The 14,770-nt window shown below is 44.5% G+C and overlaps 1 protein-coding gene and 1 long non-coding RNA gene across 2 annotated transcripts; one reads left to right on the top strand and one right to left on the bottom strand.

Moving 5' to 3' along the window:
- Positions 1 to 473: 473 nt before the first annotated feature.
- LOC310844909 (cytochrome P450 2J4-like) lies at positions 474 to 13,779 on the bottom strand. Its single transcript, XM_083739655.1, has 9 exons — positions 13,501 to 13,779; positions 10,951 to 11,113; positions 9,927 to 10,076; positions 5,882 to 6,042; positions 4,383 to 4,559; positions 4,021 to 4,162; positions 3,629 to 3,816; positions 2,932 to 3,073; positions 474 to 1,031 (listed from the first exon to the last, which is right to left on the bottom strand). Exons 1-9 carry the CDS (start codon positions 13,678 to 13,680, stop codon positions 853 to 855), a joined length of 1,482 nt encoding a protein of 493 aa, XP_083595781.1. The 5' UTR covers positions 13,681 to 13,779; the 3' UTR covers positions 474 to 852.
- Positions 4,568 to 5,654, top strand: LOC310845158. The gene is made up of 2 exons (XR_014564526.1): positions 4,568 to 4,969; positions 5,332 to 5,654. It is a non-coding gene; the product is annotated as an uncharacterized lncRNA (long non-coding RNA).
- Positions 13,780 to 14,770: the final 991 nt, after the last annotated feature.

Here is a 14,770-nt window from a genome sequence, read left to right as displayed (position 1 = left end):
TAAATGAGTGGATATAAGATTGTAAACAAGATGATAATTTGCTTGAAAAAAAACTTTTTAACGATGTAAGTGGGAGCAGGAGACGTGAGGAAGTCCAAACAAGTTATGAAATTTTGTTATGATACAAGTAATGTTGTTTATTATCTATGTATTTCTTTTATATATATTAAAAAAACCTTAATAAATATTTATTAAAAAAAAGAAGAAGAGAGAGACAATGCCTAGTTAGGATGCCTATGGCCAAAAGACAAGAATAAAAAGAGCTGTGTCATGTTGAAGTCATACCTTAGAGCAGTAATTCCCCAAATGTTTCTGGACAGTGACACCCACCTTCCTGGTTCCATAAACTCATCCCCAGTGCCCTGGCTGGCCCTACCCTGTAAAAAGGATTATTCATTATAGCGGTTTGACAAACCCACTAAGGAAGATAATAAGACAATAAAATTCAAAACAGTAACAATTAACTTCACATTTATTCAAAATCCAGTTTAAAATGTTTATCTAATTAATTCTACAAAATGGATGAACTTGATCCAGTGACCCCAGCTTTTCAAAGTCTCTTAGCTGCCCCCCCCCCAGCAATGCCCCTGCGCCTGTGGGGTGATATTGCCCACTTTGGGATCCACTGCACTCAGACCTTATTCACAGGTATTGTTGTGTATTTTCAGGCTTTTCCTTTGCAGTCAGGAGGTCTAGAAACTTATTCCTTGTCTCACGACAAACGTTTTGATTCTCAGGACTCTGAAGAAGCTACCCACACCAGAAGTCGGCGGCCTTGGGTTAACAGTACAGCATGTTTCCACCTTGCAACTTTTCCTAAGCAGATTTCCAAAGAGACATGAGACGCCGGGTCTATCGAGGGATAGCGCAGATCTCAAAGTAGTGAGGCTGCAAAGTGCCCCCCAAAATAGGTTCTGTGTTGACATCTTTTGACCCTTCCGCCAAGTGGAAAGTGAATGCCTGCAGGAGGTTGGAGAAGAAAAGAAACATCTCCGTCTTGGCCAGGTGATCTCCCAAGCACACTCGCTGCCCTGTAGGAGAAGGAGAGAGGTGAAGTCAGGCTGTGCACCGTAAGGACATAAGGAGAGCTCCGCTGTTGGATCAGGAAAAGGGGGACCCATCTAGTCTGTTCTCACAGTGGCCAACCAGGTGCCAATAAATTTACATCCATTCCCATTTGGAGAACTCTTAAGTTGAAAAGCAGGGCATAGCTTTCCCAGAAAAAAAGTACAGTGGTACCTCGGGTTAAGTACTTAATTCGTTCCAGAAGTCCGTTCTTAACCTGAAACTGTTCTTAACCTGAAGCACCACTTTAGCTAATGGGGCCTCCCACTGCTGCCGCGCCGGAGCACGATTTCTGTTCTCATCCTGAAGCAAAGTTCTTAACCCGAGGTACTATTTCTGGGTTAGCGGGGTCTGTAACCTGAAGCGTATGTAACCTGAAGCATATGTAACCCAAAGTACCACTGTATCTAGATCTTTCACAACCCTTTTGTTCAGTTTTGACACAAAACCCTACCACCCTCTGCTGCTGAGGGCCTGAGGCTAAGTGTTCATTAATGTGGAGACTTCAGGCACATCCCAGGGCATGAAGATGCATTGGGAGCCTAGAGGGGCAAACTGAATTTCCATGGGGAAATCTGCTGTTCAAATATAGGAGACCTGGGCCAGTGGTGGAACATCTCCAGGAATGGCTTAGAACAGGCATAGGCAAACCCGGCCCTCCAGATGTTTTGGGACTACAACTCCCATCATCCCTGACCACTGGTCCTGTTAGCTAGGGATGATGGGAGTTGTAGTCCCAAAACATCTGGAGGGCCGAGTTTGCCTATGCCTGGCTTAGAAGGTCCTCCTTCCCTGCCCCACATCTGAAACCCTGGAAAGACACTGCCAGGGTAGACAAGGCAGACCCCTGTGTTTCTATGAAAATGAGCCCCTCCTAAGAAAATATGTATTCCTACTAGCCATGGTAGCTTGTCTCCACAGCTGGAGAGGCAGCAATGCTTCTCAATTCCAGTTGCTGGAAACCATGGAAGAGGACAGGGTCTTGTGTTTGAATCCTGCTTTGTAGTGATCAGGTGGGATTGCTATGAGGAATTATAACAAATATAGAGTAAGCCATCTGTGTCAGCAATGAAAGCATTGGGTTGACTGGGTTTAAACTATTTTGATCAATCCACACCTCTGCATCCCTGTTCCATTTCTCTTTCTTCACAAGTCACGTACACTGCCAGTTGCTTCGCCAGGCAGGCATCCTGGGTCATCAAAGACAGTGGGAAGTTTCTTTGATGTAGCTTTTCTGATATGTTAATCTTAGGATTTTAATCTTAGGGCCAGGAAACAGGTTTCACATAAAGATGATAATGATCGCTGTCCTCCTGGCCATCCTTCTTATCATGTATATTGCTTGTTTATCACCTCCCGGGGGTTGCCAAATGCACTCCTTTGTAGTTCTGTTTTATTTACCCCATGCTTAAATAGTTTTGGTAGTTTAACTTTGTCCCCAAGTGGGGTTTGTTGAAATGCTCAGAAGAAATCTGATTGGTTCTTACGAACACTCTGTAAAAAGTTCTTTTGTGAATAAAACGACCTGGGCCGGAGGGTGGAGGGAGAGATTATTATAAGCACCCTTCCCAGAGTCATGCTGGTTCAAGCCTCTGTGTGTATTCTTATTAATCAGAGTTCAATCCTTCCTTTACTTTGAGAACGCCTCACTGCTTGAAGGCATCTCACAGGCGTCTGGTTGGCCACTGTGAGAACAGAATGCTGGACTAGATGGGCCATTGGCCTGATCAAGCAAAGCTCTTCTTATGTTCTTCATATACGCCTTGGGCAGCCTTAGGCGTGCTACTATGTCTTTCAGCTCCCAACAATGCAAAGCAAAACCCTCAAGGAAACCACCAAGATTTTGTCTCCAGCTTTTTCATCTACCTAAGGAAAATGGAATGAAGGCTTCTGGACAAACAAAATTTCCGTCCTTGTCAAGAAAGTGGTTGGGGTTGAAGCTTTCGGGCGTCGCCCATTCGTTGGGATCATACAAGGCAGAAGCCATGTTTGGAAAGATCATGGTGCCCTGGAAAGAAAGAGTCAGAGATTCAGTCCTGCCTTGCTCCAGGGAAGCAGGTCATACACTCAGCTCTCAGTTCAGTAAAACCCCTCTCTCCAATAATTGCATGATTTGCTACCAAACTGGAGAAGCAGAGGGCTCTGGCAAAGAGAGACTCAATTGGCCTCTTGTTGGTCAGAGATAATGTTCTGAGCATCTTCACCTCTCAGGGATGGTGCAACATCTTCTGTGATGGTGAAAGACACAAAGGCTGTGTGGACACCATACTTGTACAGCACATTTAGAGAAGATGGCTCCCCTCCCCGAATTCTGCACACTGCAGTTTATTGAGGGTGCGGGGGGCTGTAGCTTCATTGTGGGTAAACTACAGTTCCCCTGATTCTCTGGGGGAAGTCATGTGCTTTAGATGTACAGTGGGCAGAATGTCATTTCCTGCCCAAGAAGAAACATGGCCAGCTTTCCTTCAATGGTAGAACTAAAAGTGGTATCTGATAAACCTCTGCAGCGTTTTCTTAGACATTTGAATGAAGCAGGGGATGTGGGCAGTGGAGGTTCACTTACTCTCTTAATGGTAAACTGTCGAATCATGGTGTCCTTCACACATAACCTGGGCAACCCAACCGCGATGATGTTGCTGAAGCGCTGGACCTCATGGACCACGGCGTTGGTGTAGGGCAGCTTCTTGCGATCCTCGCCGCTGATCATTTGACCGGGAGCCACAACCGCGTCGATCTCCTTCTGGATGTTCGCTGAGTGGAATCCAAACACATTCATTTATTTACACACACACACACACACAAAGTGCATGCAAAACTTTTTAGCAAATTCATCCCAACACAACAGTTGGTTGGCATGAAAGACAACATCTTGCTTTCTTCCGCGTCATTCAGAAGACGCAGCAGTTGAACATCATTTGCACAATTCGAAAGTGGTGCAGTGTTACATCATCTCACCTTGGATGTCTGGATAAAGCACCATATACAGAACTCCCCAGTAGAGAGTGGTGCTGGATGTCTCTGTTCCACCCAAGAAGAGGTCAAATATACACTGGATCATGTTACTTTCATCGTAGGCTGGTTTGGGCTGGTCTTTCGTCTACAGAAGAGAAGAAATAGAAAAATGGACACACCTAATGTCACGCTTGCAGCTGTAAATTTTCAAGGGCTTGCAGCTAAACATTCACAAGGGAGCATTTCCCAGCAGGAAGAAAAATACAAATTCTAATTGGGGATGGAGCAATTGCTCAAATTATGGAGAAGAGGATGAGGACAGCACATCCTGAGCAGTTCTGGTCATGAACAAAGCAGCTACTTACTTTCTCTATCTGAGCAAGGTAACTATAAATGAAATCTTGAGGGTCATCTGGGAGTCCTGCAATCTGATGCTTGTTGATCTCCTTCCTTATGAACGAACACACAAAGTCTCGGGCGGTCAAGGCCTTCTTGTGAGGCCCTGGGATACACTTCATAAGCCAGGGCATGACATTATAAATCTGGGGAAAGAGACATGAACAGATGGAGGTGCGGAGAAAGTTGCTGCTCAGTATTAGAGCACCTGTCCTGTGCACAGAAGGAGACAGGTTCAATCCTTGTCATCTCCAGGTAGGTCTGGCAATGTCTCCATATCTGCAACCCTGGAGAGTCGGTGTGGACAATACTAGCTGGAACCGAGGTCTGACTCAGTGTGAGGCAGTTTCTTCATGTCCAAGGCAACCATGGGGTCACTTATCTCTATATGAACCTTCCCAAGAAATGTTCAGGTCATCTGGGAAAGCCCTGAAGCGGCTTAAGTGACAGTTACAAGGAGCTGAGCCTTCAGTGGAAATCTCTCCCTAGAGAGGCCTGCCACACTCTTTCAACTATAGGGCTGGTTGAGGCCTAGCTGCTTCAGAAGGCCTTTTCGGTAAAGGTACCCCTGACCGTTAGGTCCAGTCGCGGACGACTCTGGGGTTGTGGCATTCATCTTGCTCTAAAGGCTGAGGGAGCCGGCGTTTGTCTGCAGACAGCTTCCAGGTCATGTGGCCAGCATGACTAAGCTGCTTCTGGTGAACCAGAGCAGCGCATGGAAACACCGTTTACCTTCCCGCTGGAGCGGTACCTATTTATCTACTTGTACTTTGACGTGCTTTCGGACTGCTAGGTGGGCGGGAGCAGGAACCGAGCAACGGGAGCTCAACCCGTCGCGGGGATTTGAACTGCTGACCTTCCGATCAGCAAGCCCAAGGCTCAGTTTAGACCACAGTGCCACCCACATCCGCCTTTTAGGTAGTAGGCTGAAATAGGATACCCTCCAACACATTGAGGCGAAAAACCAGGTGCAGGTCTTCCAGGGGAAGTCATGTGACCCATGCGAGAGTGTGGCCCTGAGATTGCGGTGCCCACAATGGGCAGCATGCTCTCATGAAAAAAAGTGGGATGTCCCGATTTTATCAGGACACTTGAAGGGTATGAAATAGTTCAATAATTTCTGAACTGCACCAGAAAATACTTCCCAAAATTGACGTGTGAACAGAACATGAATCAAGTTTGGTTTCGGGTAGAACTTTGAAAGATTTCTAGCTCATCTTCAAGTTCACTTACATGCATTTTTTTTAAAAAAAACTTTTGGGACTCCTTGGGCCTTCCTTCAAACTTAATTATCATAATTGTTGGGGGATATTGTAATTGTTAAATATCATAATAAATACGATTGCATTTATTTTCTAAGGAAATTCTTCCCTCACCACAAACTGTCTAGCAAAAGTGAAACCTTTTACTGCTGTTCCTTTGGGGAAAGGAAATATTGAAAAGCAAAGCAAAATAGTGGCTTGCTTACGTTATGACCGAGACTGCCAGCAAATTTGAATATGGCCTCCATTGCTTCCAGGAGCTCGTGAAATTTTTTGTCCTCGGTTGAGAAGCGATGCCCAAACACAACGGCGCAAATCACGTTGGAAACGGCGAGGGTCAGAGCGAAGGACGGATTCATGGGTTTCCCTGCAAATGGAATCATCAAGGGCCCATTTATGAACCAACCCTGTCAATGTAGCAGAAGAAGCGACAACCAACATTTGCCCCCCTGGTGTCCTCCAGATGTTTGGGACTACAATTCCCATGAGTCCCAGCGAGCTTCTGGATCCAGCTTGGTCACGGGAGGCTCAGATAGTTGTCATGGCTAGAAATGCCTTTTACCAACTGAAATGAGTACTTCAGTTATGACTGTTCCTGGACTGGGAAAGCTTGGCCAAAGCAGTTCATGCATTGGTTATTTCAACGCATGAATGCTGCGACACAATTGCTGCCAGGAGCGAGGCCTTGTCAGCATATGACATCTGTGCTCAGAGACCTGCAATGGCTGCTGATTTGCTACCCAGACAAGATCAATACATTTCTGTTAGTATATAAAGCCCTTAACAACTTGGCACCTGAGAGATTGCCTTACCCAATATATGCCTAATCAATCAGTTTGATCTGTAGAGATGGCACTGCTACGGGAGCTACATTATACATTTGTAAGAACTCCATCTTTTAGTGCGGAAGCACCTAAACTCCCTTTTCTTCATATTTCCATCACACTTTGTTTCCTGTTGTTGGATAAGTTGTTTTTTTGTTTGGTTTTTGTCCAGGGTGGGTGGGGCTGCTTTAGGAAAATTTATTTGTTGTTATTCATTGTTGTTGTTGTTGTTGTTGATTAAATTTCTATACAGCCTTTCATCCAAGCATCACAGAGCAGTTTACAAGATAAAAGCACAAAAAACCATGACATAATTAATTAATTAAATTTGTATACCTGCAGGTCTCAGGGTAGCTACACCACAAAATCACAATATACACAAAATACATAGTGAAAACAAAAACAACTCAATAAGCCAGCCCAAAAGTTGCAAAATAGTCAGCCAGCAATGCAGGATCTGACCCCAAGATAATTCCTACACAGCTAGCTATTTTGTATTTTTTTGGCTGCTCTTAATAAATATATTATTTTTGGGTGAGATGTAACCATAAGCAAAAATAGCCAAAGTGTGTGTTGGCAACAGGTGGTGTGGGAGATGTTTCAAAAGAAAAGCCTCAGTGTGGGCCGTGATGTGATTTCAGAACTGCAGAAAATTTAAATTCAGAAGTAAAAGAGAAGCGTTTCTTTCATGTCACAAGACTGAGATATCAAGAAGTTCTCATCTCACCCATGCTTATTATTTCACAGTGAAGCGGTATCGTTTGATTCCTGGGATATCTTAATTGCCTTGCAAGACCAAAATATTTTGATGCTGAAATTCTCTCATTGAGTAATGTGGCAACAGAGACATGGGGACACTTTTCTGGTTTAATCTGAGGAATCAGCCATGGCCTCTGCACTCAGCCAACCCAGGATGAAGATCTGAAGAGCCAGCATGAAAGAGCAGTTAGAGTATGAAACTAAGATTTAATAGATCCAGACTCACACACCCTCTCAGCCTTGAAGCTCACTGGTTGACTTTCATATATCACTTTCTCTCACCAAAACCTACCTCACAGGGTTGTTGTGAAGGTAAAAATGGTTGGGGGTAAGGAAGATCAGTGTATCCTGCCTTGAGGTCCTTGGAAGGAAGCTTGGCTATAATCACAATAGATACAAGTATTCAGTGCTTTTATGGATGTCTCGTACACCCCAGGTAGTGTGGTTGCTGACCTTGAGCCAGACATCCTGGAGAGTGAAGTCAAATGGGCCTTAGAAAGCACTGCAAATAACAAGGCCAGTGGAAGTGATGGTATTCCAGCTGAACTATTTAAAATTTTAAAAGATGATGCTGTTAAGGTGCTACACTCAATATGCCAGCAAGTTTGGAAAACTCAGCAGTGGCCAGAGGATTGGAGAAGATCAGTCTACATCCCAATCCCAAAGAAGGGCAGTGCCAAAGAATGCTCCAACTACTGCACAATTGCACTCATTTCACATGCTAGCAAGGTTATGCTTAAAATTCTACAAGGAAGGCTCAAGCAGTATGTGGACCGAGAACTCCCAGAAGTGCAAGTTGGATTTAGAAGAGGCAGAGGAACCAGAGACCAAATTGCAAACATGTGCTGGATTATGGAGAAAGCTAGAGAGTTCCAGAAAGACATCTACTTCTGCTTCATTGACTATGCAAAAGCCTTTGACTGTGTCGACCACAGCAAACTATGGCAAGTTCTTAAAGGAATGGGAGTGCCTGATCACCTCATCTGTCTCCTGAGAAATCTCTATGTGGGTCACAAAGCTACAGTTAGAACTGGATATGGAACAACTGATTGGTTCAAAATTGGGAAAGGAGTACGACAAGGCTGTATTTTGTCTCCCTGTTTATTTAACTTATATGCAGAATTCATCATGTGAAAGGCTGGGCTGGATGAATCCCAAGCCGGAATTAAGATTGCTGGAAGAAATATCAACAACCTCAGATATGCAGATGACACAACCTTGATGGCAGAAAGTGAGGAGGAATTAAATAACCTTTTATTGAGGGTGAAAGAGGAGAGCGCAAAATATAGTCTGAAGCTCAACATCAAAAAAACAAAGATCATGGCCACTGGTCCCATCACCTCCTGGCAAATAGAAGGGGAAGAAATGGAGGCAGTGAGAGATTTTACTTTCTTGGGCTCCATGATCACTGCAGATGGTGACAGCAGCCATGAAATTAAGAGACGCCTGCTTCTTGGGAGGAAAGCAATGACAAGCCTAGATAGCATCTTAAAAAGCAGAGACATCACCTTGCCAACAAAGGTCCTTATGGTATCTGAAGAAGTGTGCATGCACACGAAAGCTCATACCAAGAACTGACTTAGTTGGTCTTTAAGGTGCTACTGGAAGGAATTTTTTTGTTTTGACTATGGCAGACCAACACGGCTACCTATCTGTAAAAGGTCCTTATAGTAAAAGCTATGGTTTTCCCAGTAGTGATGTATGGAAGTGAGAGCTGGACCATAAAGAAGGCTGATCGCTGAAGAATTGATGCTTTTGAATTCTGGTGCTGGAGGAGACTCTTGAGAGTCCCATGGACTGCAAGATCAAACCTATCCATTCTTAAGAAAATCAGCCCTGAATGCTCACTGGAAGGACAGATCGTGAAGCTGAGGCTCCAAGACTTTGGCCACCTCATGAGAAGAGAAGACTCGCTGGAAAAGACCCTGATGTTGGGAAAGATGGAGAGCACAAGGAGAAGGGGACGACAGAGGACGAGATGGTTGGACAGTGTCTTCGAAGCTACAAACATGAGTCTGACCAAACTGCGGGAGGTAGTGAAGACAGAAGTGCCTGGCGTGCTCTGGTCCATGGGGTCACGAAGAGTCGGACACGACTAAATGACTAAACAACAACATTCAGTGCTTTCTTCTGGGGGGATGCAGGGGAATGCATACCCCAAAACATTTTGTGAATCTAAGTTTGGCCTCATTGAGGGGCAGTATCAGGGTGCAGTATTAGGGTGCCCCTAAACATTTTAAGGGGGGAGCACTGCAAGTATCTATTACAGTTCTTCATACAAGGTTTGGAAAAAGTATCCTGGCTGCACGATTCCAAAAACCTGATGGTTTTCCCTTGGTCTCCAGCCAAAGGTATTTTGTTTGGTGTTTTCGTCTCCTCTTTGAGAACAGGAGAAGAAAGCAGGCTAAAACTGGAATCCAGTGCAATCAATATTTATGGCTTGCAACCATTGGTCAAATCAGATGCCTATTAGCACAGACATAAAACATGAATAAATGCATGTTCCATCTAAGATGCAATGAAAACTAAGAGGAACCTTAAAACTTCCTGAGGTTGCTCTTAGATTTAGCTTGCTGAAATTAATGGGAGCATAAGAAGAAAACAGGGTTCTGGACTGGAAAATAAATTAAAGGGCAAATTCTCCCTCCAACCCTGAGCTGTGCCGTACCTTTAGTGCTCTTAAAGTTCTCCACCAGGTGATAAGCTTCATCTTGGATCTGGTACTCCAACGTCCTCTTCCCCAGCCCCAATGTCTTCAGAGTCATCAGCGAGAACTTCCTCTGGTGCTTCCATGTACTGCCCGTTGACAGCAAGATACCTGGAGGCATTGAAAGTCAGCTGTGGACTGCTGCAGTGACCCATTATTTGCATTCAGAGCACAGAATCCAAACCCTTCGAAATTATGCTAGGAGGTTGCCACCAAAGCCCTGTTTCCAATGCCAGGACTTTGACTAGCATAGACCCTAACTCCAGCTACAAAAGCTGAGACTGCTAAAGAGGCCAAAGAGCATATTGGCTGTGAGCCCTGGAAGACATTCTTCCATCTGTGCTGGGAGGGCAGAGCCCTGAAGGACTGACAGATGGGTGGGTGGGTGGGTGGGTGGGTGGATGGATGGATGGATGGATGGATGGATGGACTGACTCCAGCTACAAAAACTGAAGCTGGTAAACAGACACTTGAGCTGGGATATTGCTTGGGTGTGGGAGGGCGGGTCATTGCTCTTATTGATTTCTTTTTGTATCTTTGTTTTATATCTTATGATTTATGCAAAATACATTTTATTTATTGTTTATGGCTAATTCTGTCATGATCATACATGATATTTCATGCCATAAACTGCCTTGAGCATCAATTTGTAGGAGGGGATCAGAATTAAGTCCTTGTGAAAATTCATCAGTATTTGGGTGGAAATCTTTGCAAAACAGTTTCCCCAAATATAATGCAAAAGGGATCTGGGAAGAGCTGCAAGCCCCTCTCTCTGGAAGCTGAGGAGTTTGTGGGGTCTTGCTAAGCCAAGATTTGAACCGTGTGAAGCAGCCAGTTGATTTCATAAGCAATAGGTTTTTGAGCTCTTTATAACCAAAGCCTACTAAAGAGGAACGCCACTAAAACCACAGAGCCACTCCTTGGATTCTGTTATGGGAACAACATGACCCTGTGATTCCTACGCAAGCGAGACAGGCAGCCTTACCTTTATTGTTTGCCAGAGCTCTAAAAAATGGGACTACTGGCCGGCCAACTACGTCTTCTGGGTGGGTGGTGAGACCGTCTTTCACAGCTTGGAACCCATCCAAAACTACCACAGGGTGAGGACCAAACCATACCGTATAGATGTCCCCATAGGATTTTGCCACCTGTAGGAAAACACCAGGGAAGCTCAGGCAAATAAAAACCACACCCAACCTTTGAGCAGTTCTGTTCTTAGTTTTGGGTTGGGCTAAGTTCATTAAATGGGACGCAGGTGGCGCTGTGGGTTAAAGCCTCAGCGCCTAGGACTTGCCAATCGAAAGGTCGGCGGTTCGAATCCCCGCGGCGGGGTGCGCTCCCGCTGCTCGGTCCCAGCGCCTGCCAACCTAGCAGTTCGAAAGCACCTCCGGGTGCAAGTAGATAAATAGGGACCGCTTACCAGCGGGAAGGTAAACGGCGTTTCCGTGTGCGGCTCTGGCTCGCCAGAGCAGCAATGTCACGCTGGCCACGTGACCTGGAAGTGTCTCCAGACAGCACTGGCCCCTGGCCTCTTAAGTGAGATGGGCGCACAACCCCAGAGTCTGTCAAGACTGGCCCGTACGGGCAGGGGTACCTTTACCTTTTCCTTTAAGTTCATTAAATTCATGCATCACTTCCCAATTTTAAAAGCTCCAAAGTGTTTTTTTGGGGGGGGGTTTGCAGCGAAGTGTCTAGAAATGCCATAACAAAACCATCTGAACACATTAAAAACAGCAATACAGTATTACAGTGGTACCTCGCAAGACGAATGCCTCGTAAGACGAAAAACTCGCAAGACGAAAGAGTTTTTCGTTTTTTGAGTTGCTTCGCAAGACGAATTTCCCTATGGGCTTGCTTCGCAAGACGATAACGTTTCCTTTTTCTTAAAACCGTTAATACCCAATGCATTCCTATGGGAATCCGTGCTTCGCAAGACGAAAAATTCGCAAGACGAAAAAACCCGCAGAACGAATTAATTTTGTCTTGCGAGGTACCACTGTATATCGCTGGCCAAGAAAACAAAGAGGTCTTTGCTTGGTGACTAAACGATGGCAAGGTTGGTGCCTGGCGGGGCTCCCTGGGCAGAGTGAGGCCACTTTGCCCTCCCTGCAACCTTCTAAAGCCATCAGAGCTCACAAGGGGCTCGATAAACCTTACTGATTGCTTCACATTGCAATCGGCTCCAAAGAGGAGATGGGCTGAACCTCAGTGGCAGACAGTGATGGGCGAATCTGAGAGTTTGGGCATCTCTCAGTTTCTCACTTTCTCAGTCTTAAATTCAACCCTCCACGTTTCTGCAGCAATTTGAAATTTTGCTTTTGAATCCTCATGAAAAATCACTCGGCGTTTTAGAGGGAATGTCTCCTAATAAACCTATTTTTGCATGCAGTAGAATCATGGAATCTTAGCGTTGGAAGGGACCCCAAGGTCATCTAGTCCAACCCCCTACAATGCAGGACTCTCAGCTAAGCCATCTATGACAGATGGCCATCCAACCTCTGCTTAAAAACCTCCAAGGAAGGAGAGCCCACCACCTCTTGTGGGAGACTGTTCCACTGCTGAACAGCACTCACTGTCTGAAAGTTTTTTTCCAAACGTTTAGTCAGAATCTCCTTTCTTGTAACTTGAAGCCATGGGTTCAAGTCCTGCCCTCCAGAGCAGGAGAAAACAAGCTTTCTCCCTCCTCCATGTGACAGCCCTTAATATATTTGAAGATGGCTCTCATATCTCCTCTCACTGTCCTCTTTTCCAGGCTAAACATACTTTATGGATAGAAAGAAAAGTCAAGGTAGCCTATAAGTAAAATATAAATCTGTGGCATGCACAATACAACTTTAAGATTCTAACTTAATAAAATCAGTATCCTAGCCTAATGGCCCATAGATTTATCTTCATATGCTATGCCACTGACAAACTGGAAATAACATGCAGAATCTCATGAAAACAAACATTGTGCAAAGCCAGTATCAGACATGTTTTGATTGATCAGCCTTCTTCTGACAGATAAAGAATACAGAATTCCAACTTGAGCATGAATCCAGAAGGTATAATTGGTTTTACGATGCGCTGCAGCAAGAATTCGTTTCTAAATTTCCAAATTTTAAAACTTCTAACAGAGCACACTGACCAACCAACCCGCCCAAAGTAATAATCCTGAAGACAGCTAATACCCTAATTTGAAAATGAGGGGGCTGTGGCCACAGAGACCCCAGTATTAAAAAAATCATTTGACAAACAAGACTTTAGTATATCCAAAGTTCCAAAACCTAGAGCATCAGAAGAAGCCCTAAGATGAGTCAGACTATTGGTGCATTCAGTGACTTGTGATTTTTAGGGTTTTAGAGAGAGAAGACTACCACCAGATGCTGGGGATTGAACCAAGGACCATCTGCATGAACAACGGATGCTTGACCGCTGAGCTTGACCACCCTTCTCCTATCAATCTCCTCTTATCAACCCACCAGCCATTAAGCTCCCTTTGCTATTGCCCGTTCCTCTATCCTGTCAGCCAATCAAACTGCTGGGAAATAGATACCTTGGTCAGGCTCTCACGAGTGACATTGAAAAACCTCAGCTGCCATAGGCATCCGATAAAGGGGAGAGGCGTTGGTCCGGGAGGGAATTGTCGTTTTCTCCATTGCAGCTTCACAAACTGGACAATCAAGAGGCAGAAGAGAAGGAAGAGGAAAATGGAACTTAGTGCCGGCATTTCCATGACTCTGAGTTGCAGAGAGGCACGAGTTGGACGCCTTGCGCTCTGTCCCGTGGGTGTGAGTGCATCTCATTTGCTGTGCCTGAATTTCAGGCCTTCCCCCCCCCCCTCCCCACGCTGATTTCAGATCCCATATCTGAACAGCTCCAGGCAGGCACTTTTCCTGCGTCGTAACATGTTCGGAAACTTGTTTTATGGAAAGTTTATGAAAGTCCTCCCTCACCTGAATATGTCAGATCAGGCTAGGAGCGATTAAAGTTACGAATTAATTTAAAGACGACAGCTGACACATTTGGTTGACGTTTCCCTGGTGCATCAACTGTAGCTGTAAAAAGTATGGTTTTACTTCTTGGGTAAAAAAATCTGTCTTTTGTCATACTTCCTTGGTGCATTTGCTTTTAACAGCTTTTACATTTTGTGTACTTTATGGGCTCATTGCTCACTTTTCGTTTGGAAAGCAATGAAATAATAATAATAATAATAATAATAATAATAATAATAATAATAATATCTGATTTATCTAACCTACTTTACTGGAAGACAAAGAAGTACAGTGGTACTTCAGGTTAAGAACTTAATTCATTCTGGAGGTCTGTTCTTAACCTGAAGCACCACTTTAGCTAATGGGGCCTCCTGCTGCCCCCGCGCCGCCACTGCACAATATCTGTTCTCATCCTGAAGCAAAGTTCTTAACTCGAGGTAATATTTCTGGGTTAGCAGAGTCTGTAACCTGAAGCGTATGTAACCAGAAGCGTCTGTAACCTGAGATACCACTGTACATTACAGTCTCAGGAAACTGCAAATAATCACAGTATCCACCAACATCAGATGCAATTACTAAAACTGAGAACAGGAACAATGAAACATTCACACAATTCAAACAAAATGCCCCTCTCTTTTCTTTTCTTTTCTTTTCTTTTCTTTTCTTTTCTTTTCTTTTCTTTTCTTTTCTTTTCTTTTTTACAATAATCACTGAAACATCTAATACTTAAACAGGCAACCTACTTGAGTGACTTTTCCCTCATTTTCATTTTGGGAACCTATCATTTAAATGGTCAAAAGAGATGTGCCAAGTAACAACCTTATTTTCCAC

This window comes from Podarcis gaigeae (assembly GCF_964106915.1).
Source record: "Podarcis gaigeae genome assembly, chromosome: 5".
In the NCBI taxonomy this organism is placed as follows: domain Eukaryota; kingdom Metazoa; phylum Chordata; class Lepidosauria; order Squamata; family Lacertidae; genus Podarcis; species Podarcis gaigeae.
Note: the sequence above shows the minus strand (reverse complement) of the source record. Positions and strands in the feature narration are given on the sequence as shown.

Bases quoted from the DNA above. Each gene is read 5' to 3' on its own strand.
- LOC310844909 (XM_083739655.1), bottom strand. From the start codon at position 13,680: ATGGAAATGCCGGCACTAAGTTCCATTTTCCTCTTCCTTCTCTTCTGC. The intron at 4,560-5,881 runs GTAAGCAAGCCA...CTCTTTCCCCAG, and splicing joins CTGGCAGTCTCGGTCATAAC to ATTTATAATGTCATGCCCTG. The intron at 4,163-4,382 runs GTAAGTAGCTGC...TCTCTTCTGTAG, and splicing joins ACCTTGCTCAGATAGAGAAA to ACGAAAGACCAGCCCAAACC.